Source organism: Coregonus lavaretus (assembly GCF_964263955.1).
Source record: "Coregonus lavaretus genome assembly, chromosome: 22".
Taxonomy (NCBI): Eukaryota; Metazoa; Chordata; class Actinopteri; order Salmoniformes; family Salmonidae; genus Coregonus; species Coregonus lavaretus.
In genome coordinates this window covers 33,336,963-33,361,516 of record NC_140009.1, presented here as the reverse complement: position 1 = coordinate 33,361,516, position 24,554 = coordinate 33,336,963, and the positions used below count along the sequence as shown (strand labels likewise).

The window sequence follows — 24,554 nt, the reverse complement described above, 5'->3', positions numbered from 1 at the left end:
TAAACAAAAAAAGGCCTCCAACGAGAAAGAGGCAAAGCGGAAAAAAATTATAAAAAGAGGCGAAGCGAGAGGTTTTACTCGGTTTCCACTAGATAGCACAGCCACAAAGTCAAAATTATATCCCCAAAATTAATGAAAACAAATATGAGCTTTTTGGTCTTAATTCAAGATTAGGGTTAGGCATAAGGTTAGCAGTGTGGTTGAGATTATGGTTAAGGTTAAGGTTTGGGTTAGGTTTAAAATCACATTTTAAGAAGATAAATTGTAGAAATAGGAGGGGTTTATGACTTTGTGGCTGTGGAAACTGGTGACGACCGTTTTACTCCGCCCAAAATCTGTCCACGAAAAAAAACTCACAAAGTGAGTCATTTTTGTATGGAGGTCAATGAATTTGGTCAACAAAAAATGTAATTGCTAATATGCTACTTGAGGCTTATTTGATCGAATATATGTTTCGTAATGGTTAGCTTGTTAAGAATGCACTGTATAAGTAGCACAAAAAAAAATACTTTATATCGGAGTTGTGCCTGTTGCCATACAGATATAACTCATCATGGCTATAACCCGTTTTTTAGCATGTACATTGCCATTGAGGGTCTGGGTAGCCATTTGATTAGATGTTCAGGAGTCTTATGGCTTGGGGGTAGAAGCTGTTTAGAAGCCTCTTGGACCTAGACTTGGCGCTCCGGTACCGCTTGCCGTGCGGTAGCAGAGAGAGCAGTCTATGACTAGGGTGGCTGGAGTCTTTGACAATTTTTAGGGCCTTCCTCTGACACCGCCTGGTATAGAGGTCCTGGATGGCAGGAAGCTTGGCCCCAGTGATGTACTGGGCCGTACGCACTACCCTCTGTAGTGCCTTGCGGTCGGAGGCCGAGCAGTTGCCATACCATGCAGTGATGCAACCAGTCAGGATGCTCTCAATGGTGCAGCTGTAGAAACTTTTGAGGATCTGAGGACCCATACCAAATCTTTTCAGTCTCCTTAGGGGGAATAGGTTTTGTCGTGCCCTCTTCACATTTACATTTACATTTACGTCATTTAGCAGATGCTCTTATCCAGAGCGACTTACAAATTGGTGCATTCACCTTATAGCCAGTGGGATAACGACTTGGGGGGGTGGGGTGGGGTAAGGGGGGGGGTAGAAGGATTACTTATCCTATCCCAGGTGTTCCTTAAAGAGGTGGGGTTTCAAATGTCTCCGGAAGGTGGTGAGTGACTCCGCTGTCCTGGCGTCGTGAGGGAGCTTGTTCCACCATTGGGGTGCCAGAGCAGCGAACAGTTTTGACTGGGCTGAGCGGGAACTGTGCTTCAGCAGAGGTAGGGGAGCCAGCAGGCCAGAGGTGGATGAACGCAATGCCCTCGTTTGGGTGTAGGGACTGATCAGAGCCTGAAGGTACGGAGGTGACGTTCCCCTCACAGCTCCGTAGGCAAGCACCATGGTCTTGTAGCAGATGTGAGCTTCAACTGGAAGCCAGTGTAGTGTGCAGAGGAGCGGGGTGACGTGAGAGAACTTGGGAAGGTTGAACACCAGACGGGCTGCGGCATTCTGGATGAGTTGTAGGGGTTTAATGGCACAGGCAGGGAGCCCAGCCAACAGCGAGTTGCAGTAATCCAGGCGGGAGATGACAAGTGCCTGGATTAGGACCTGTGCCGCTTCCTGTGTAAGGCAGGGTCGTACTCTCCGAATGTTGTAGAGCATGAACCTACAGGATCGGGTCACCACCTTGATGTTAGCGGAGAACGACAGGGTGTTGTCCAGGGTCACGCCAAGGCTCTTCGCACTCTGGGAGGAGGACACAACGGAGTTGTCAACCGTGATGGCGAGATCATGGAACGGGCAGTCCTTCCCCGGGAGGAAGAGCAGCTCCGTCTTGCCAAGGTTCAGCTTGAGGTGGTGATCCGTCATCCATACTGATATGTCTGCCAGACATGCAGAGATGCGATTCGCCACTTGGTTATCAGAAGGGGGAAAGGAGAAGATTAGTTGTGTGTCGTCTGCGTAGCAATGATAGGAGAGGCCATGTGAGGATATGACAGAGCCAAGTGACTTGGTGTATAGCGAGAATAGGAGAGGGCCTAGAACTGAGCCCTGGGGGACACCAGTGGTGAGAGCACGTGGTGCGGAGACAGCTTCTCGCCACGCCACTTGGTAGGAGCGACCGGTCAGGTAGGACGCAATCCAAGAGTGAGCCGCGCCGGAGATGCCCAGCTCGGAGAGGGTGGAGAGGAGGATCTGATGGTTCACAGTATCAAAGGCAGCAGACAGGTCTAGAAGGACAAGAGCAGAGGAGAGAGAGTTAGCTTTAGCGACTGTCTTGGTGTCCTTGGACCATGTTAGTTTGTTGGTGATGTGGACACTAAGGAACTTGAAGCTCTCAACCTGCTCCACTACAGCCCCGTCGATGAGAATGGGGGCATGCTCGGTCCTCTTCTTTTTCCTGTAGTCCACAATCATCTCATTTGTCTTGATCCCTATAGGCTGTCTCGTCGTTGTCGGTGATCAGGCCTATCACTGTTGTGTCATCGGCAAACTTAATGATGGTGTTGGAGTTGTGCCTGACCATGCAGTCATGAGTGAACAGGGAGTACAGGGGGGGACTGAGCACGCACCCCTGAGGGGCCCCCGTGTTAAGGATCAGCGTGGCGGATGTGTTGTTACCTACCCTTACCACCTGGTGGTGGCCCGTCAGGAAGTCCAGGATCCAGTTGCAGAGTGAGGTGTTTAGTCCCAGGGTCCTTAGCTTAGTGATGAGCTTTGAGGGCACTATGGTGTTGAATGCTGAGCTGTAGTCAATGAATAGCATTCTTACATAGGTGTTCCTTTTGTCCAGGTGTGAAAGGGCAGTGTGGAGCGCAATAGAGATTGCATCATCTGTGGATCTGTTGGCGCAGTATGCAAATTGGAGTGGGTCTAGGGTTTCTGGGAAAATGGTGTTGATGTGAGCCAAGACCAGCCTTTCAAAGCACTTCATGGCTACAGATGTGAGTGCTACGGGTCGGTAGTCATTTAGGCAGGTTACCTTAGTGTTCTTGGGCACAGGGACTATGTTGGTCTGCTTGAAACATGTTGGTATTACAGACTCAGACAGGGAGAGGATGAAAATGAAGACACTTGCCAGTTGGTCAGCGCATGCTCGGAGTACACGTCCTGGTAATCCGTCTGGCCCTGTGGCCTTGTGAATGTTGACCTGTTTAAAGGTCTTACTCACATCGGCTACAGAGAGCGTGATCACATAGTTGTCTGGAACAGCTGATGCTCTCATGCATGGTTCAGTGTTACTTGCCTCGAAGGGAGCATAGAAGTAATTTAGCTCGTCTGGTAGGCTCGTGTCACTGGGCAGCTCGCGGCTTTGCTTCCCTTTGTAGTCTGTAATAGTTTGCAAGCCCTGCCACATCCGACGAGCGTCGGAGCCAGTGTAGTACGATTAGATCTTAGTCCTGTATTGACGCTTTGCCTGTTTGATGGTTCGTCGGAGGGCATAGCGGGATTTCTTATAAGCTTCCGGGTTAGAGTCCCGCTCCTTGAAAGCGGCAGCTCTACCCTTTAGCTCAGTGCGGATGTTGCCTGTAATCCACGGCTTCTGGTTGGGGTATGTATGTACAGTCACTGTGGGGACGGCGTCATCGATGCACTTATTGATGAAGCCAGTGACTGATGTGGTGTACTCCACAATGCCATCGGAAGAATCCTGGAACATATTCCAGTCTGTGCTAGCAAAACAGTCCTGTAGCTTAGCATCTGCTTCATCTGACCACTTTTTTATTGACCGAGTCACTGGTGCTTCCTGCTTTAGTATTTGCTTGTAAGCAGGAATCAGGATGATAGAATTATGGTCAGATTTGCCAAGTGGAGGGCAAGGGAAAGCTTTGTACGTGTCTCTGTGTGTGGAGTAAAGGTGGTCTAGAGTTTTTTTCCCCTCTGGTTGCACATTTAACATGCTGGTAGAAATTAGGTAAAACTGATTTAAGTTTCCCTGCATTAAAGTCCCCAAACCACTAGGAGCGCCGCCTCTGGATGAGCGTTTTCCTGTTTGCCTATGGTCGTATACAGTTCATTGAGTGTGGTCTTAGTGCCAGAATCGGTTTGTGGTGGTAAATAGACAGCTACGAAGAATATAGATGAAAACTCTCTTGGTAGATAGGGTGGTCTACAGCTTATCATGAGATACTCTACCTTAGGCGAGCAAAACCTCGTGACTTCCTTAGATATCATGCACCAGCTGTTGTTTACAAATATACATAGACCGCCACCTCTTGTCTTACCAGAGGCTGCTGTTCTATCCTGCCAATACAGTGTATAACCCGCCAGCTGTATGTTATTCATGTCTTCATTTAGCCACGACTCAGTGAAACATAACAGTTTTTAATGTCCCGTTGGTAGGATATACAGTGGCTTGCGAAAGTATTCACCCCCCTTGGCATTTTTCCTATTTTGTTGCCTTACAACATGGTATTACACTTTTTTGGGGGGTTTGAATCATTTGATTTACACAACATGCCTACCACTTTGAAGATGCAAAATATGTTTTATTGTGAAACAAACTTGAGCGTGCATAACTATTCACCCCCCCCCCCCCCAAAGTAAATACTTTGTAGCGCCACCTTTTGCAGCAATTACAGCTACAAGTCTCTTGGAGTATGTCTCTATAAGCTTGGCACATCTAGCCACTGGGATTTTTGCCCATTCTTCAAGGCAAAACTGCTCCAGCTCCTTCAAGCTGGATGGGTTCTGCTGGTGTACAGCAATCTTTAAGTCATACCACAGATTCTCAATTGGATTGAGGTCTGGGCTTTGACTAGGCCATTCCAAGACATTTAAGTGTTTCCCCTTAAACCACTTGAGTGTTGCTTTAGCAGTATGCTTAGGGTCATTGTCCTGCTGGAAGGTGAACCTCCGTCCCATTCTCAAATCTCTGGAAGACTGAAACAGGTTTCCCTCAAGAATTTCCCTGTATTTAGCACCATCCATCATTCCTTCAATTCTGACCAGTTTCCCAGTCCCTGCCGATTAAAAACATGGTGTTCTCGGGGTGTTGAGGGGTGTTGGGTTTGCGCCAGACATAGCATTTTCCTTCATGGCCAAAAAGCTCAATTTTAGTCTCATCTGACCAGAGTACCTTCTTCCATATGTTTGGGGAGTCTCCCACATGCCTTTTGGCGAACACCAAACGTGTTTTCTTATTTTTTTCTTTAAGCAATGGCTTTTCTCTGGACACTCTTCCGTAAAGCCCAGCTCTGTGGAGTGTACAGCTTAAAGTGGTCCTATGGACAAATACTCCAATCTCCGCTGTGGAGCTTTGCAGGTCCTTTAGGGTTATCTTTGGTCTCTTTGTTGCCTCTCTGATTAATGCCCTCCTTGCCTGGTCCGTGGGTTTTGGTGGGCGGCAGGTTTGTTATGGTGCCATATTCTTTCTATTTTTTAATAATGGATTTAATGGTGCTCCGTGGGATGTTCAAAGTTTCAGATATTTTTTTATAACCCAACCCTGATCTGTACTTCTCCACAACTTTGTCCCTGACCTGTTTGGAGAGCTCCGTGGTCTTCATGGTGCTGCTTGCTTGGTGGTGCCCCTTGCTTAGGGGTGTTGCAGACTCTGGGGCTTTTCAGAACAGGTGTATATATACTGAGATCATGTGACAGATCATGTGACACTTAGATTGCACACAGGTGGACTTTATGTAACTAATTATGTGACTTCTGAAGGTAATTGGTTGCACCAGATCTTATTTAGGGGCTTCATAGCAAAGGGGGTGAATACATATGCACGCACCCCTTTTCCGTTATTAATTTTTTAGAATTTCTTTAAACAAGTTATTTTTTTCATTTCACTTCACCAATTTGGACTATTTTGTGTATGTCCATGACATGAAATCCAAATAAAAATCAATTTAAATTACAGGTTGTAATGCAATAAAATAGGAAAAACGGCAAGGGGGATGAATACTTTTGCAAGGCACTGTACGTGCTTGTAGTTTGTCCACTTTATTATCAATCGATTGTAAGTTGGCCAATAGTATCAATGGCAAAGGCAGATTAGCCACTCATCGCCGGCTCCTTACCAGGCACCCCGATCTCCTTCCGCGATATCTCCTTTTCTTTCTACTGCGAATGACGGTCATAAGAGACGGTAGCAGCAACATTATGTAAAAAATAAGTTGCAAACAATGTGAAAAAACACACAAAATAGCACGGTTGGTTAAGAGTCCATAAAACGGCAGCCATCCCCAAGTTGTAGACCTTACCTTGAAATGCTTATTTACAAGCCCTTAACCAACAATGCAGTTCAAGAAATAGAGTTAAGAAAATATTTACTAAATAAAATAAGGTAAAAATGTAAATAAAAAGTAAAACAATAAAATAACAATAACAAGGCTATATGCAGGGGGTACCGGTACTGAGTCAATGTGCGGGGGTACTGGTTAGTCGAGGTAGTTTGTACATGTAGGTAGGGGTAATGCAATTTCAGAATGTGGGGGGGGACATGTCCCCCCGGTCCCCAGTGAAAGTTGCACCCCTGGTTGGAATTGTAAGAGTTGTTGCCCTGTCTCTTTCTCTGCAATTGTCATTCTAATGGAATCCAGAAAGAACAAAACCCTGTCCTCAAACATTTACATCAAAAGGTGCAAAGTTATGGGCAAAGACACAAAACATTCACATCAAATGAAATATTTTTCTTGATTAAATAAAATGTAAAAAACAACCACTTTTTGTGCAGTATTAATTTACCATCCTACAAACTACTTAATTTAAATGTACATTACTATATCTAGGTTTGTACCTGTAGACTTTCCATCACCATGAAGAAAAACAATGCGCAATACAGTAATTGAGTACATCAACACATCAAGTGGTTTGTGATGATGTGGTGATGTGGCTCAGTTGGCAGAGTATGGCGCTTGAAATGCTAGGGTGGTGGGTTCGATTCCCATGGGGGACCAGTACAAAAAAGTATGAAAATGTATGTACTCACTACTGTAAATTTGTCACGCCCTGACCTATAGACTCTAGTTAGTTTGGTCAGGGTGTGAATATATGTGGGGGGTTTTCTATGTGGGGTTTCTATTTCTGTGTCTGGCCGGGTGTGATTCCCAATCAGAGGCAGCTGTCGCTCGTTGTCTCTGATTGGGGATCATACTTAGACAGCCAGTTTTCCTGCCTGTGTTGTGGGATCTTGTTTGTGTTCGGTTAGTGTGGCTTGTTTAGTGTTAGCCTGCCGATGTCACGTTTCGTTGCCTTTTGTTGTTTTGTATGTTTATTCAGTTCAATAAACATGGATGCATTTCACGCTGCGCCTTGGTCTGACCCGTCCTTCAACGTCCGTGACAAAATTGCTCTGGATGAGCGTATACTAAAATGGAAAAGGAATAAATACACCGTTTCAGTTTTCACATAGAAATAAGTTTTATTTGCAAAGTATTTCAAGAAACTGGAAAACATATAACAAGCAAGTGCTTTATATTCCACAAGTGTTATCAGATTAACTGTTTTGTACAGATAATTATCAGACTCAAATTACAAATGCTGTTAAACACTCAAATACATTTAGTTAAAATGTTTTCACAAAAGTAGTGCACTAGTCCTGTATTAGACCTATATACTGTAGAAGTCTTCAGTGGGGGCAAAAATACATTCTAGATTTACAGGATTATTGTTCAACCCCTATTGTTTGAACTTTAATATAACAACTTTCAGGATGAATCAAACCACTGTATTTTTAATTCATCAACATATTTAATGAGTAAAGGCTCTCCAAACCTGTTTTTTTAATCATTCTTACATATTTTCGTAACCCCAAAATTTACCTGGTCTATGAGCATTTCCTAGTATTCTGTACATAAATCTGAGACACTTCATTTAGTATGATATGTATTAATTTGTGGAAGTCCATCACCCATTTCATATGCTATGTTACGAATTACAATTCGTATTATATGTTACGAATTTGCAAAATGTATAATATGTATGAATTTGCAAACGTACTATATGCTACGAATGTGCAAAAAGTATGATATGTTACAAATTCTAGCTAGGTGGATAACGTTAGCTAGGCTAGCAGTTAAGGGTTAAGGTTAGGGTTAGGGGAAGGGTTAGCTAAAAGGGTTAAGGTTAGGGTTAGATAAAAAGGTTAAGGTTAGGGGAAGGGTTAGCTAACATGGGTTAGGGTTAGGGTTAAAAAGTACTTTAGTTTTTGCCTTAAGTAACCATCTCTCTTATGTAACCATACCAAACGTAACATATCATACTAATTTCAGTATCTCAGATTTACTTTTACTATGTTACGTCTAGTCTATGAGACCAGGCTGCAAAAAATGTGACAAAAATCTATTGGCCAGCAAGTGGGAGGGTTTTCAGCAGCAGTGGCGTGTATTATAATAATATGCCATTTAGCAGACGCTTTTATCCAAAGCGACTTACAGTCATGTGCGCATACATTTTTACGTATGGGTGGCCCCGGGGATCGAACCCACTACCCTGGCGTTACAAGCGCCATGCTCTACCAATTGAGCTACAGAGGACCACAATTCAATATTCATGGATGCCAATGGAAGCTAGGCTTCCCCCAAAAATGTACCAAGAAAAAATCATATAAAATAATGTATATTTTGTCTCTATGTGTTTCATAATTGTCCTTCAATTCGCAAAAGGCTGAATGTACCTCACTGGAGAAAGCATCAGAGCGAGCGAAACAGCGCCCCTCTGTCTCTGTATGTGTAGCCCATCTATCTGATGCTGTCTGGTCAGAAGAAGTATGATATTGTTGCCGCCCATAGTATTGAATGCAAGGGTAGTGGTACAGTGGTACACAGGAACCAGAGGGCCACACAAACATTTTATTCAGTTTACTTACACAGCTCATAAAAGTTTCAAATAGAAACAGAGAGAAACAGGGATGACAAATAGATACATAGTAACAAATAGCAAACAGAAAATGGTAGAAATTATAAAGTCAGATAAAAGTACTCATATAGAAATAAATGCAGTCCATTTTTTGAATTGTAAATTTTACCATGCATGGTTACGAACAAGTCCTATCTGTTCGTACAGGCTTACATAAAAGTACAATATATATTACAAAGACATTGTATGGATTATACATCAGTATTATTTGTCAATATTTTAAAACAAAGGCTAAATGTATCATCTAAATAGATATAAATAGTTTATTACAGAGTTAACCCACCTATTTTCTAATTTGTTTCAATTATTGTAAACAGACAATCATTCACAATTTCAGCAATACATTTGCCTTCAATAAATTGAATAAATATTGCTTTTTAGTTGTTTGATATGTTCTCTTTCTGTGCTTTATTTTTGTATGTGGAGTACTTTATTTATATCCTTGTTGCCTTCCTCACTTTCAACACTACTAGTGCTGACTGATTAACCAAAATGTCGGTTATTTTTTGTTTTTTAAACGACTAATTGACCACATTGGTTCAATTATTTGAATTCCATTTGGTTGTATTTTTTTTGTGTGAGCTCATACTGTTTCTCTGGAGCTAAATCAGATCCAGCCTGAACTGTGCGATGTAGTAGGGAGTTGTAGTTTCCAACAGGCCAATATTCTACATAGTTTAGCACATAAAATGTGATATGAACTACAATTACCATAATCCATTGCACATCTACTTGTCTGGTCTGTTTCTTTTACGCCTGCTAGGGAAGAGAGAAGAATACTAGATCGTGAGGTGAGAACAGCTATTGCTTCATGAGGTATCTACCTGAAATTACATTATCTAAGTGATTGATAGTTGGTATTCAGCAGTCATAAAAGTATGCCTTATTTACTTTGATGAACTACAAAATAGTAAATTTGTCAGACAGCATAGGCAGAAGCTCTATAGGGAAGAGATGATGACTTGGAATGAAATAATAAAGTCATCAAATAAAACAAATCTAATATACACAACAACTGAAATATTTTATTGAAGTAAAGTAATGTGAATAAATGATGGTTAATAAGTGATAAGCAGTAATGGGCAGTATATATTATTATATTGTTTTAATCTGTGTTGTTTCAGCATTCAACCCACATAATGCATAGTGCATTTCATGTAAAAAATTATAAGAATCGAAACCGAAATCGAAAAAACGTGATTTTTTAAAATAATTAAACCGAAACGATCTCAAAAAGCACTAATCGCTCATCACTAAACACTACATCCATAGTTATTTGCTTTTTTTCACCAGCCCTTGTATGTTTTCTACCATGACCTCTTAAAGCTACGAAACCCTTCTCCTGGAATTGGTACGACCCAGGCTGCTGAGGCTGGCAGTGCTAGATCTACGGGATAGACCAAGCGTGGGTCCAGTGGGGGAGACGGGGGAGACGGGGGAGACCTCGTTAGGACAGCCATGTTGCAGCAGGATGTCAGCACACTCTTTGCTCCCAGTCTTTCTGGCCATGGTCAGGGCTGTCTGGCCCTGGGGATCCCTGGCCTTCACATCACTTCCATACTGCAAGGAGAGAGAGATTGAACAATTCACCATTTACATTCTGTATAAAATGACCAAAAAGTATAATCATTGAGAATGTGGTAAATTAATGAATGCATTATGTTCATTTGACATCACTTGACTTGGGCAAAATACTAACAAAGTGCTTCCAGTGCTTGGGAAAGATATGAACTCATTTGTCCAGACCAGGGCCTTACCCAGACTAGCAGCTGTGTCATGACCACATCCCCCAGCTGACAGGCAGCGTGCAAGGCGGTGTGAGGCTGTGTCTGTGAGGGTGCTCCTCCGGTGGACAGGGCAGTGTTGATCTGGTCCTTGTTGCTGTGGGCCAGGAGCAGTAGGAGCCTGGGCAAGTCCCTTTCTGTCACCGCCGACAGCAGACACACAGACATAGCAGTGTCCCCTGGGCCTGTGGAGCTTGGAGGAGGCAGGGGTGCCACAAACACCCGTTGCTCGTATTTGGCACGGATCCATGATTCTCTCTCCTCCCTGTGAGAGAGACCCGAACATAGATGAGTGACCATGAGTTACCATGGCAACTCTTCATGGATCAGAAGACAGATCTCTGTGACAATATACGGTACCTTCCATTTGATGTACTGCAACACATTCTTGGATGCAATCATTTCAATCTTATTCTAGTCTAATAATGGTCTTCATTGGACAAAAAGAAGGGCTTTTCTTTTGAGCTCTCACGAAACAGGTAAAAATCGAATAAAGCTGAAGATGTTCCATATCTATTACATTCAACCAGTGCCCTCACCGTGTGGCGTTGGGTGTGGGTTTGTGTCTGCCCTGGGTGTGGCTCTCCCAGATGCTATTGGCCAGGTGGTTGCCGATGGCGGTCAGGACCTGGGTGAGCTCCAAAGGCCAGTCATCCAGGTCCAGAGAGCGGACCCTTGACAGGTGTGTCCCCAGGTTACGGTGGATCCCTGAACACTCAATGCAGATCAACGCACCCAGGTTGAGACTGGCCCATGTGGGGTCTGGATGAAGGATAGACAAACCCGAGCATAGGAAGTGAGATACAAGCGCAGTCTGCATCTAACGTAATCAAATAATAGATGCCCATAACAAGGGTCATGGCTAGAAGGGATCCAGCTTTTGTCAAATTCACATCAAAAGTTTTTTTTTTTTTTTCATTTTAGCTATCCTTAACCCTATCAAATCTGATGTGAATATTACAAATGTTGGATCCCTTCTAGCCATGACCCATAACAAGGGACATAGAGAGACAGAGAGAGCCTAGAAACCCACTTGGTGCTTCGCAGTCCACACAGAAGCTGTTGCCCTTGGCATTGCGGATGGCCTGTATTGCTACTGCCTCACTCTGGCTGCTCCTCCGTGCCTATAAAACAACACACACCCATTACCCGGGCATGAAGTGCATGTGGCTGCCAATGTCACTAGAGAGATCAGCACCTTGGACAGTGATAGCGGTTCCTGTCAATACACAGACAAACGGCAGAATCTTCCCTCCCCAATTACAGAACAGAAATTCAGAAGGAACATTTCTATACTATCAGACATTATTACACTATAGGCCTGGCCTACAAACAGAAATAATTACACACACATGTAACTAAGGGCATTGTAATGTTAATGCCAGTGCATTGTGGTCCTTGCCTTGTTCCTAAGGCTCTCACAGGACTGCAGGCTGGCGAGGATCTGGCTCTCTATGGCCGTCACCCAGGCATCTCTTTCCTCTAGACTCTGGGCCTCAAAGTGCCACGTCTGCCCCGTGCTGGACACAATGATGAAGTCAACATTCTCCTCATCTACAAAGATAGGTTGGTAATATGCAGGGGGGAAAAATACAACATATATTTTAGTACGTTTGAACGCTGTTAAACACTTATTTGACATATATGACAATTACAACATACAAACAGACTCACTGTGCCACCATGATATGTTCGCAGAGCAGGCAAAAGGCATGCAATAGGGTGACAAAAGGGTGAACATGAAAGATTGGTAGTAATAAGGAAAACAAACAATGAGCTTTATAAATCACAGTTTCGATCCAAATGTGCAACACAGGTAAACAGTGACAGACAAACAGACAACCAACACAGGTAGATTCAGTGATCCAGCTCCTTATGTTCCTATTTACCTGTCTTGTTAATATTTCTTAAGCTACCAAAGCTTTTTAATTTCCACATTTTGCGCTTGGCTGCAGGGCAACAGATTAGCCCAGAGAAGCAGGAGAGGAGGAGAAGAAGGAAAATAAGAGCAAACGAGATTGATATAAATAGTGCAGAATAATCTGTAAGAGATGTACAGTAATAGGCCCAGAGCTCACCTTCAGCCAGTCCAATGGCTGTGTCGCCTTTCTGGTTCATACTCTTCTTCCTTGTTTTCTTCTTTCTGTCAATCATTGGAGAGGATTGACCGTCTTTTCCAAAAGGGGGACTGGTTACTCCTTCAATAGCTTCTGACATTGGGGTCAAATAAAACACTGTTTGTTATGTGTTCACAGCTCTATTGGCATACTTTATATTAGAAACCCATTATTATTAATGGAAATGTAACACAAAAATGGTTTTCTGACATACCAGCACTGTGTGACTTGCTGGACAGTGACGATGGACAGCATTTTACCCCTCTATCTCCTGGAGGAGGCAATGCCCCAGCCTGTTCTTCTACAGGCACAAGGCTGGGTGGCAACAATGGGGCACTGGTGCTCTCCGTGGCCCCAGTGTCTTTGACTACGTCGTTGAGGCCAGGGGAGGGGGAGGGGCCACAAGGGGGGACAGCCCTGGGTGGGCGTTTCCCTGGAACCTTCACTGTGACACGCAATAGGTCGATCTCTTTAGCGTGAGCATTCTGCAAGTAGTCGTGAAACCGCCAAAATCATTCCCATTACTAGGATGATGTGCTGAATATCACTAGACTAATATTAATATTGCAATTTTACTGTGTATTACAGTTCACAACACAGTGGATTCTCTTATCCAAAGTAGATTTTAAGATAACAAATAACTGTGATTCAAAATTCAAAAAGCACTCGCACATCTGAGCTATCTTTGTTGCAGGTGCATGGTAACAGTTGAATAAGATGAGAAACAAGAAGAAACCCACACGCTGCTCTTGCTAATATCACTACTCTTTATTAAGCTGTTATGCGGCCCCGAGCAGCTTAATAAAGCTAGCAAGAGCAGTGTGCGGGTTTCTTCTTTATTCTCAAGATAACAAATAACTAAAATGAGATATTACTGATGTTGATCTGGTTGATTGTGGTGTGACTTACATTGATGCTGGAGTGATAAGCCAGTGTGCCGTTGCTGGACAGAGTGACATATTTCTTCTTCCACTCTTTGTTCAGTGAGCTCCCACTCCGCTTCCATAGGATACTCTGTTACAAACAATGGGTTTAATGTTCCCTTCTATTACTGAAGATACAACGGAACTAGCCTATTCATTCTACATAGTATCCAGTGTGCGTCACACTGACCTGTTTGATAGTGATAGCCCGGCCACTGCCCAAGTCACCTTTAGGGTCAACATTCTTTTCACTGCCACTGCCTCGACGGTTCTGAGAGAAGTTGTATCAAGACAATAGAGTTAGAGATGAGTGTGACAGGTATAAAGACAGACTGACACACGTTTACAGGACAGACCCATGTAGTGAGATGAGTGACAACATGATGATGAGGAAGAAAAATCTAGCAGTGTAACTACTACTATATCTACAATTGTTCATGTATTTTCAGCTCTCTTTCGAAATCAATTTGTTTGAATTGTATGGCTCTTTGGGACATTGTTCCGCTGATGAAAGAGTCTTATCATTTGATCACCAGAGATTCTGAGAACAGTAACTGACCTTGAACAGGGAGGTCCGTCGTTGAGGGACGTTTCTCAGGGACCCTGAGGAGGTGGCACTGCCGCCCCCCTCTCCCCCCGCCCCCACCCCCGTCCCCGCCCCGCCCCGTAGCTCTCTATGGCTGATCACGGGAGTGGAGGGTAGGGAGGAGGGGTAGCTACTACTCAGTCCTCCATTACTAGCCTGAGAGGTGAGGACAGACAGAGGGACCGGGGGATGGACAAGAGGAATACAAAGAGAGGATGGGGGGAAGTGGACAAATGAGATGAAACAGAGAAGACGAGGCAAACGGACAATTGACACAATGTTCTTCCTTCTGAATACACTTGGTATCTACTAGGATAAATCCTACAACAGTGGTTCCCAAACGTTTTGAACCATTCTTTGAATCCATGTATGGCCTCCTTTTATCCCCCAGATGAACTAAAAACCATGTACAGTATCTAGCCACAGCTCAAGGTTAAGTCTAGGCTCATATAGGAGGAGCTACAATCCTACAACTGTTATCCACCTGTGGGTCCCACTGGCTACAGTATTGATTTTCTGTCAACAACACAGACGAGGTAAGCCTGGGAAAAATACAGATGTGAACAGTGTGTAGCATGTTACCTGTCCAGGGAAGGATGTTGACCCAGGTGTGGCGCCCCCAGTGTGACTGGGGGAGTTGGGGAGAGACTTGCAGGAGGCCAGCAGGGCAGACTGCTTCTTCTGTGTGACTATCTTCTGGGCAGCTGAGAGGAGAGAGCAAGATTAGTGAGAAGGCACTAATTGCTAATGACTTTACATTGTATTGTCCAGCATGTGAACTGGATTGTTAGGTGGGTAAAGATCATTTTTATATCACCCTTTATGTGGGATGATTTTGCCTTTAAATAATTTGTGAAGCATCTATGTTGTAGTGCTTTATGAAGACTGAATATTTGTGTTTAAAGTAGGACTGAAATTCTGTATTGTGTTGGCACAACAACAATGTGCCTGTCCCTTTGGATCCCACTGCTAACACCAATGTACTCAATGTCAGTTGACTCACCCTCCTGAAACACCCGGTCCACGTTGAGCCCATAGGTGGCGCAAGTCTCATAGAACACACAATGCCTCACATCAACACATAGCTGCCGAGCACGTATGTCCTCAATCACACGCAGGTTGGTGCTGCTGATTTTGTCTACATAGCAAAGACAGATGAAGTCACGAACCCTTTACATTGCAAGAGTAACAGATCATTGGAATCCAAATAAACAAACAAGCACTCACTGTTTCCAGTGTGATCTGCAATTCGTCTATAATGGATCTCTATCTGTTACATGCCCATTATAATTAATAGCGTTAATCCATCCCCTAAAGTCGTCCATTCCTGCCTCATGTCCCTTACCTTGTGTCCCAACAACAACCAGTGGGATGTCGGCAGTGCTGCGGTGTGTGTTGAGCTGGCTGTACAGTTTGTACACCTCCTGGAAGCTGGCCTCATTCTCCAGACTGAACACGAGGACCACTGCATCCACCCAGCTGCTGAACTGGAGACAGAGATTTGATGGGATAGGAAGAGAGAGGGAGAAGAATGCAGAACGAGTCAGCGATAGCAGTATTGGTTAAGTATTGGATAAATAACCCACAAAAATAGAATGGATTTTTACCAAATAATCAAATGTAATTCAGTGAATTCTATTAATCAATCTTTCTGTGTGTCTGTTGCTATAGCGACACATTCTTGCACATCGATAACAACAAGGCTGTATGGTTCAGAGGGTACAGGTACACACAAAAACATACCTGTGCATCAGGAAGCGCAGCCTCCTCCCTGATGAGTAGTAGATGGTTCTGTCCATCTACCAATACCTCCTTCTTATACCTCCCCCCTGACAATGGAACAGTAGAGCAGAGGTGAATTACTGTGTGTCAGAGATTCATGAAAGATAAAATGGTAGGACTGCAGAGTTTTTCGGTATAGGAACGAAGAGGACAAGATTGGAGTTTTTCATGCTTACCTTCAATCTTCTCTAGTGGAAGATAGCTGCCTGTTATGTATCTATTGACCAATGCTGACCTGCCACTCCGAAGACTTCCCAGCACCCCCTGCACAGATTAAATAAGTTATGAAACACACACATAACCTATCTTCACTGATGTGGCAGTTTCCCTGAAGGAAGTGGGTAGATGAAGCTCTATCTAACTTCACTTTCAATTAGCCTTTCAAATGACCTTTCATGAGGATGGAGTTGTCTTACCACACGGAGCTCTGGGATGGATCGACTCAGTGTCCACTCTTGACTATTTGCAGAAGCCGCTGCTTGGGGACAAAGGGAGAGAGGGAGAGATAGAGAGCGAGAGAGAGATAATCATTTGGATAATGCTATGGGAATATCATAACGGCCTTGGAAAGGGATAGCGATAAATTACTGCTATGTGAATTCTAACTGTGTGGCAGCCAGACATGTGGATTTGTGTAAATTCTGCTTCTATATACTGTATGTTGTCTGTATATCCTGTTTGTCTGTCTGTATATCCTGTTTGTCTGTCTGTATATTCTGTTTATTGTGGCAGCACCATTTCACCAAGTCAAATTCCTGTACATGCAAATGTATACTGAACAAAAATATAAATGCAACATGTAAAGTGTTGGAACCATGTTTCATGATTTGAAATAAAATATCCTAGATATTTTCCATACGTACAAAAAGCTTATTTCTCTCAAATGTTGTGCACAAATGTGTCTACATCCCTGTTAGGGAGCATTTCTCCTTTACCAAGATAATCCATCCACCTGACAGGTGTGGCATATCAAGAAGATGATTAAACAGCATGATCATTACACAGGCGCACCTTGTGCCAGGGACAATAAAAGGCCACTCTAAAATGTGCAGTTTTGTAACACAACACAATGCCACAGATGTCTCAAGCTTTGAGGGAGTGTGCAATTGGCATGCTGACTGCAGGAATGTCTACTAGAGCTGTTGCCAGAGGATTTAATGTTCATTTCTCTACCATAAGCCACCTCCAACTTCATTTTAGAGAATTTGGCAGTACATCCAACCGGCCTCACAACCACAGACCACGTGTAACCACGCCAGCCCAGGACCGCCATATCCGGCTTCTTCACTTGCGGGATCTTCTGAGACCAGCCACCCAGACAGCTGATGAAACTGGGGGTTTGCACAACCGAAGAAAAACAGTCACAAAACGCCTCACCAGCGTCTTGACCTGACTGCAGTTTGGCATCGTAACTGACTTCAGTGGGCAAATTCTCACCTCCGATGGCCACTGGCACACTGGAGAAGTGTGCTCTTCACGGATGAATCCTGGTTTCAACTGTACCGGGCAGATGGCCGACGTGTGAGCGAGCGGTTTGCTGATGTCAACGATGTGAACAGAGTGCCCCATGGTGGCGGTGGGGTTATGATATGGGCAGGCATAAGCTACGGACAACCAACACAATTGCATTTTATCGATGGCAATTTGAATGCACAGAGATACCGTAACGAGATCCTGAGGCCCATTTTTATGCCATTCATCCACATGATAATGCATGGCCCCATGTCGCAAGGATCTGTACACAATTCCTGGATACTGAAAATGTCCCAGTTCTTCCACTGCCTGCATTCTCACCAGACATGTCACCCATTGAGCATGTTTGCGATGCTCTGGACCAATGTGTACGACAGCGTGTTCCAGTTCCCACCAATATCCAGCAACTTCGCACAGCCATTGAAGAGGAGTGGGACAACATTCCACAGGCCACAATCAACAGCCTGATCAACTCTATGCGAAGGAGATGTGTCGCGCTACATGAGGTCACACCAGATACTGACTGGTTTTCTGATCCACGCCTCTACCTTTTTTTAAGGTATATCTGACCAACAGATGCATAACTGTATTCCCAGTCATGTGAAATCCATAGATTAGGGCCTAATGAATTTATTTCAATTGACTGATTTAATTATATAACATCTTTTAAATTGTTGCAAGTTGCGTTTATATTTTTGTTCAGTGTAATTGGCGAATAAAGGTTATTCTGATTCTGATGAAAGCAACCTTTCACTATAATATAAACTACTGGATTTAACTAGTTTTTCAATTCACTGTTTATCCACTCTGCCCCTCAGAGGCTCGTAATAGTATGTGTTGTTCTCCTAGAATGCCCTTTATATGCTGAAGCTGCCAGTCAAGGCATCTGGTTTCGCAAAGGATCAAAGTGTCTAAAGGTGTCTGATGCAGGGAACTCCCCTTGCACTCCTTTTGCAAAGACAGAGAGAAGGTTCAGTGACACTGCTGCGTTCTTCGCCCTCTACCAGTAGAACACTACACACACACACACAGTCACGGTCAGCTCACACACAGCTGTGCCACACTGCCACTGTCCCTGCTGGGCTAGAGAGGTGACATGCCCCCAATACGATGTGACGCACACACTCCAAGACCCCCAGTTGTCTCTGTCCACTGTCCACAGCTGTGGCTCTGTGATGAGAGAGAGCGCAGGGTGCTGAGTGCCACTGTGTTGCTGTGGTAGGTTCCAGGGACAGACCATTATACCTCACAACCGCCTGGTTCTGATCTGAATCATGGCTACAGACCATCAGACGAGCCCCTCACAGATGTATCCCCATTCAGATACACAATGAGTGCAGAGAAGATGGGGCAAGAAAAAGAGAGGGAGGAGAAAATGGGCTTTTACACACACTACCACTGCGGGCAGCTCTCTAGATTTACATTTTAGTCATTTAGCAGACGCTCTTATCCAGAGCGACTTACAGTTAGTGAATAAAATTTTTTTTTTTTATACTGGCCCCCCGTGGGAATCAAACCCACAACCCTGGTGTTGCAAACGCCATGCTCTATCAACTGAGCTACATCCCTGCCGGCCATTGCCTCCCCTACCCTGGATAACGCTGGGCCAATTGTGCGCCGCCCATGAGTCTCCCGGTCGCGGCCGGCTGCGACAGAGCCTGGATTCGAACCAGGATCTCTAGTGGCACAGTTAGCACTGCGATGCAGTGCCTTAGACCACTGCGCCACTCAGGAGTGGATAAGAGACAAACTTGATCTATCTGAATTCATCTCCAGTCAAAGGGCTCTTTATGTGCCAGGCCACATGAGAGATGTTGCCAAAGCAATTAGACAGCATGATCCTTATACAGCTGCCTGCAACACACTCTGTATAAAGCGGAATATCGAGAGTCCCTCTTAGTACTGTATGAAAACAACTGTCACATGTTACTGACATTCAAAGAACCCTTCCAGTGCACTACCCTTCCATTATTTTTTAGGAACATCAAAAGTCTCACTCTTCCCCTCCATTTCATCTGTCTCTCTCTCCCTCCATTGTACAACACACCCATAACATACATTTCTCATAGCCCTCCCCATGTTGCTATGGCAACCTTTCCTCCAGACCCTACTAGCCTGATTCTGCTCTTGCCCAGAGAACACGTACGTGACTAGACACAGAACACATGCATGTGTAACAGCATGAATAATATACAGACACTTTAGGCACATACTTATATTGAGCAAACATACATAAAATAAGTTCAAACTAATATTTAACACAAGCTGCAGGCACATACCAGTGAAACCGCTTGTTAATACAGTCCACAGACATTAATGCTTGCATGTTATTGACCTTGACATAAATGTGTAATGATTTAAGTGACATGTCTTTTTTGTCAGAGGCAGATGAAACTACAAGGCGTTCTTATGTTTTATCAACTTCTCACACAAATAGGGCATATTTATTAATTATAGACCATAGAATGTCAGATGGTTGAAAATATGAAGTACAGGGAAGAGAGAGAGAGAGAGAGAGAGAGAGAGAGAGAGAGAGAAGAGAGAGAGAGAGGAGAGAGAGAGAGAGAGAGAGAGAGAGAGAGAGAGAGAGAGAGAGAGAGAGAGAGAGAGAGAGAGAGAGAGAGAGAGAGAGAGAGAGAGAGAGAGAGAGAGAGAGAGAGAGAGAGAGGGGTGCCAGAGATGTTTGTGGAGGAATAGTCAGTCATTGAGTGGGCGGAACATCAAAGATATGGATTAAGGATATTGGCTGTAATTGCTCTTTCACAGAGGATATTCATATTGTCAAATTTCCCTCCAAACGCTCCAGTTTTGCTAAGGCAGCAGCCAAAGCAATACATCAAAATAACAGATAGTCATGGTGCCATGCTGTCAGCCTGCTGCCACAGCCTGGGCTTTAACCAGGGCTGTATATCCATAATATATACTGTAGCTCTGGCTTTAATCATTAGGATCATTATGAGAGTTAAACAATGGCGGTGTCCTAAATGGCACCCTATTTCCTATTTAGTGCACTACTTTTAACCAGAACCCAATGGGCCCTGATCAAAAGTAGTGCACTAAATAGGGAATAGGGTGCCATTTGGGGAGAACACACAGTGTAGCTACGCTGTGGAGAGATTACCCCTTCAGGCTGCGTGAAATCACCCCTGCTCCATACAGAAGGGAATTAGATTAAAACTGTCCACTATTGTCAGCTCAGAGATCAAAATACTTTCTATCATGGTTTTACAGTCACACATGGCTCTAAGTCAAACCTCACAAACACGTGACATCCCTTTTATTATGAGCTCTATATCAAATGTATGTGAGGCTCTCGGAATAGCTTATTCCCTTCCCTCCATTACAGATGAATTCCTCTGCATATGGATCAAATTCCAGACTAGAATAAAATGGATACTCGTTTGATTCCTCCTTGACTTTCTTGTTACATGACTGAAAAGCAGCAGACAGACATTTGCTCTTGATCTTTATGTAAAGTATTTCAACCCTTAGAGCAGTGTGTGTGTGTGTGTGTGAGAGAGAGAGAGAGAGAGAGAGTCTGAAGGGACTCTGCTTCATTTTAGAGAATGTTGTGAGTGTGGGAGGAGGAGAGGAGAGATGGCTATTGGGCTGGGACACAGGGGCGGTGTCATTGTGGGACCCTTATTGTTTGATAGTTTCAATATAAGAGAGTGCATTGTTTGTGTGTGTGTGCTTGCGTGTGTGCTTGCGGTGTCCTACCGTCCTCCTCACTGGACTCTCTCTGAATATTGCAGACAGGGGGAAGTGTTGCTGTACTAGAGGAAGTGGTGGCTGAGACTGGGCTGCTGCTTTTGGTGAAGATCCCACTGATGAACTTGAGCATCTTACGATCTCGAGCAGAGCCCTTTTGTCCCTGCTGGTTGTGGGGACCAGGCTGTATCTGGCTGCTCTCTCTGCCCACACAGAGGTCCTCTGCCTGGCTGTTAGGGTCAGTGTCATCCAAGGTACAGCTGTTGCCCCTGCGTGGGGGCTTGGGGACCAGGGTGACAGGAGCAGGTAGAGAAGCGGAACTGTTCTTCAGTCTCTCCATCCTGGGATTGTCTCGCTTTGCAACCGCTCCTCCTCTTCCCTCCTGTGTAACAGCTCTGTCCCCAGCTTCATCAGTCACTCTTTCTTGATTCCCTGCTCCATCTCCAGCTTCATCCCTAACTCCCTGACCCTGAGATCTGGCCCGACCCTCACCACTCTCAGCCCAGGAGGCCCGACAGGGACCAGGGGACCGGGTTGGGATTCTCCTGTCTCTGCTATCCAGGCTCTGGGATGACGAGGGGCTTTGCTTGGCCTCTCGGCGGCTGGTCACAGGGCTGGCCAATGGGCTGTGTGCTTTCAGCAAGGACCCTGGACACTGACCCCCCGTGCGTACAGGGATACTGCTCCTGGTTGGGGTGCGGTTGGGGTCGACTGCTACCTCTACTGATGTTGAGGTCTGCGGTGTAGTTGTGCTGCATGTTATCACTTTTGAGGTGACTGTTGTCGTCTGGTTGTCCTCTTTCTCCCTTGCTGCATCCTCTCCACCCGTTAACGTTTCAGTCTTCATATTGTCAACAGTGGAGGAGGTAATAACATTGTCGCCGTCTGATAACTTGTCACTTTCTTTAGGAGGAACATCGCCCTCAAAAGGTGCCTTGTCTCTTGAGGGGCTACTGGGTGATTTCCTCTCCTCCTTGAGTTCACTACCTTTTCCACCCTCCGGGACAGCAACATCTGCCTGGTTGTCCTGTGTGGAGAAGGGCTGTCCCTTCTCCACCCCAGCCCCATCCCAGCCTCCCTCCCCTGGGTGATTGACCGGCCTGCTCCCCTCCATGCTCTTCCACAGCCTCTACCTTGACCAGGGTGAGGGAGATGAGGTAGGTGGTGCGCTGGTGCAGCGTGTCGACTCGGCTCATGTGATCAGGCTTTGGTAGACACAGAGAATTCAGAAAGAGCTGACACTGACATGGATTGATGACTGACAAGCTTTGAAATCTGATCCTCAAAGGAAAATGACAGCAGGTGGGACAAACACAGAGAGAGAGAGAGAGAGAGAGAGAGAGAGAGAGAGAGAGAGAGAGAGAGAGAGAGAGAGAGAGAGAGAGAGAGAGAGAGAGAGAGGAGAGAGAGAGAGAGAGAGAGAGAGAGAGAGAGAGAGAGAGAGAGAGAGAGAGAGAGAGCTGAAGTATCCCCTCAGGGGGATTAGAACAGAACTGCTACCCACTTTCAGATGTATTTTTTCACTCTTCTCTGCTTTTAGATTTAGGATTCCAGTCATCCAATGTCAGTGTTTCACTTAATCTTCCATCCATTTTCATGGAATGTAGAAAAATACAAAATTTTGCCCACAAATATCAGAATACACTGAAATCCATCCAGTAGCGTCCCAGTTATGTTAACCAAAAACATGCTATGGTAAAAACAGTAGATGTATAAATATGTGGATTCAATTATTCACTTGACCTTATTTGTGTTGTGTTGCTGCTCCCCCATCTCAAATGGTGTTCAACTTCATGTCCCATATTTTATGCAAAACGCAAATCAGAAAAAACAAAATCCGCTCCAAGTCACAATATAGTCTATCTCAATGCAACTGTCGATCAAGTGTCAGGGAAATTTGAAGCATTTTAATATTCCCATGTTGAAAAAAAACATTTGGTATGGTATCAGAAAATATCCTCACAGCCGTGCAGTCCAGACCATGGTTTATCCTCTTCAGCCATGTGTTCTGACAGGAGCCTCTACTCAATCAGAGAAAGGTTGTGGTCAGAGCGAAAGAGGTAGACAGGACAGTGATCCGGTATGATGTCGATCAGGAAGAAAAATACAATAGGATCCAATCGGAGGCAGAGATCTGGAGATGCATGACCGAGTCACAGCGCCCGGCCACCATCACGCCTCTCACCCTCGGTCCCTGTGTCTTCCAAGCGTGTCAGGCACTGTGCATGTCAATAGAACCACCGGTCTGTGAGGCTGAGCCAAGCCTCCGTGCTGAACACTGAACGTCTCTGGCTCTGAATCTCTCTGCTATACAGACAAATCAGGTTCGACATTAGTTTTTTTTTCAACAGTCGCACAGCTGGTACCCGGATAGTATGGATCCAGAGAGGAATCTTCTCAATCCCTTCTCCTCAATCCCTCCTCTTGATCCCCCTCCTTGTGTGAGCGCCAAACCAAACAGATAAGGAAAACCCTGTTTGTATCCTATCTCTGTTCCTCTCCCCCTCTCTGTCTCTTTCCCTCTTAGCAGGCAGACTGTGTGCGCTGTCCCTGCTCTTTATTGCTTGTCACTCCCCCTCCCCTCTCGCTCTCTCTCTCTCTCTCTCCCTGTCATAAATGGGGGAGGTGATGAGGCGTAGATGAAAAGGCTAGTGGTAAAACTCAGAGAAGCTGGACCTGGGGAAAGAAGGCAGGAGATACCAGAGGAGGGGAGATCAGGGGCAGAGAGATAGAGGGAGAGAAAGAATAATGAAAGAGGTGTGGAGAGGGTAATCAAGAGTGACAGTGGAATAGAACGAGGGAGAGGAAGGAAAATAGTGACTGCTTTATTTATCTCCTTCTCCTTTCTCTTGTATGTTCTTATTGCACAGATCCGTCACAGCCACTCAGTGTTATAGTTATTATCAGCATCCCCCCTCAGTCTTTACTCAAGATGCTGTGCTGGCTTGTTACTAAGGTTTTAGGATCTTCCTGGCTCCAGTGGTATTGTCCTAGCTCCTTTCCTACTCTCTCAGCAGAGGATCTCTATCTCTGTATCTTAATTGTGTGTGTGTGTGTGTGTGTGTGTGTGTGTGTGTGTGTGTGTGTGTGTGTGTGTGTGTGTGTGTGTGTGTGTGTGTGTGTGTGTGTGTGTGTGTGTGCGTGATGATCCATGTGTGAATGTATTGATCTGTAGCCTGTCTACCATATAAAGGATGTGTTCATTAGCAGAAGTGAGGATGAGAACATATTGGACATCAATAAGATTATTACACGTTACATTCAAATAAATAAAACAAG

General features: G+C 44.7%; 1 protein-coding gene across 1 annotated transcript; it reads right to left on the bottom strand.

Moving 5' to 3' along the window:
* Positions 1 to 8,818: 8,818 nt before the first annotated feature.
* Positions 8,819 to 23,048, bottom strand: LOC311149589 (arf-GAP with GTPase, ANK repeat and PH domain-containing protein 1-like; the record flags this gene model as incomplete). Its single annotated transcript, XM_084186763.1, is given in 21 exon segments — positions 8,819 to 10,459; positions 10,657 to 10,948; positions 11,223 to 11,445; positions 11,717 to 11,807; positions 12,086 to 12,237; positions 12,573 to 12,632; positions 12,762 to 12,893; positions 13,015 to 13,306; positions 13,710 to 13,814; positions 13,914 to 13,994; positions 14,283 to 14,465; positions 14,892 to 15,013; positions 15,313 to 15,447; positions 15,655 to 15,796; positions 16,053 to 16,138; positions 16,268 to 16,355; positions 16,508 to 16,566; positions 21,285 to 22,346; positions 22,349 to 22,375; positions 22,378 to 22,480; positions 23,019 to 23,048. Coding segments are annotated over 21 exon segments (3,699 nt in total). The 3' UTR covers positions 8,819 to 10,225.
* Between the last annotated feature and the right edge of the window lie 1,506 nt (positions 23,049 to 24,554).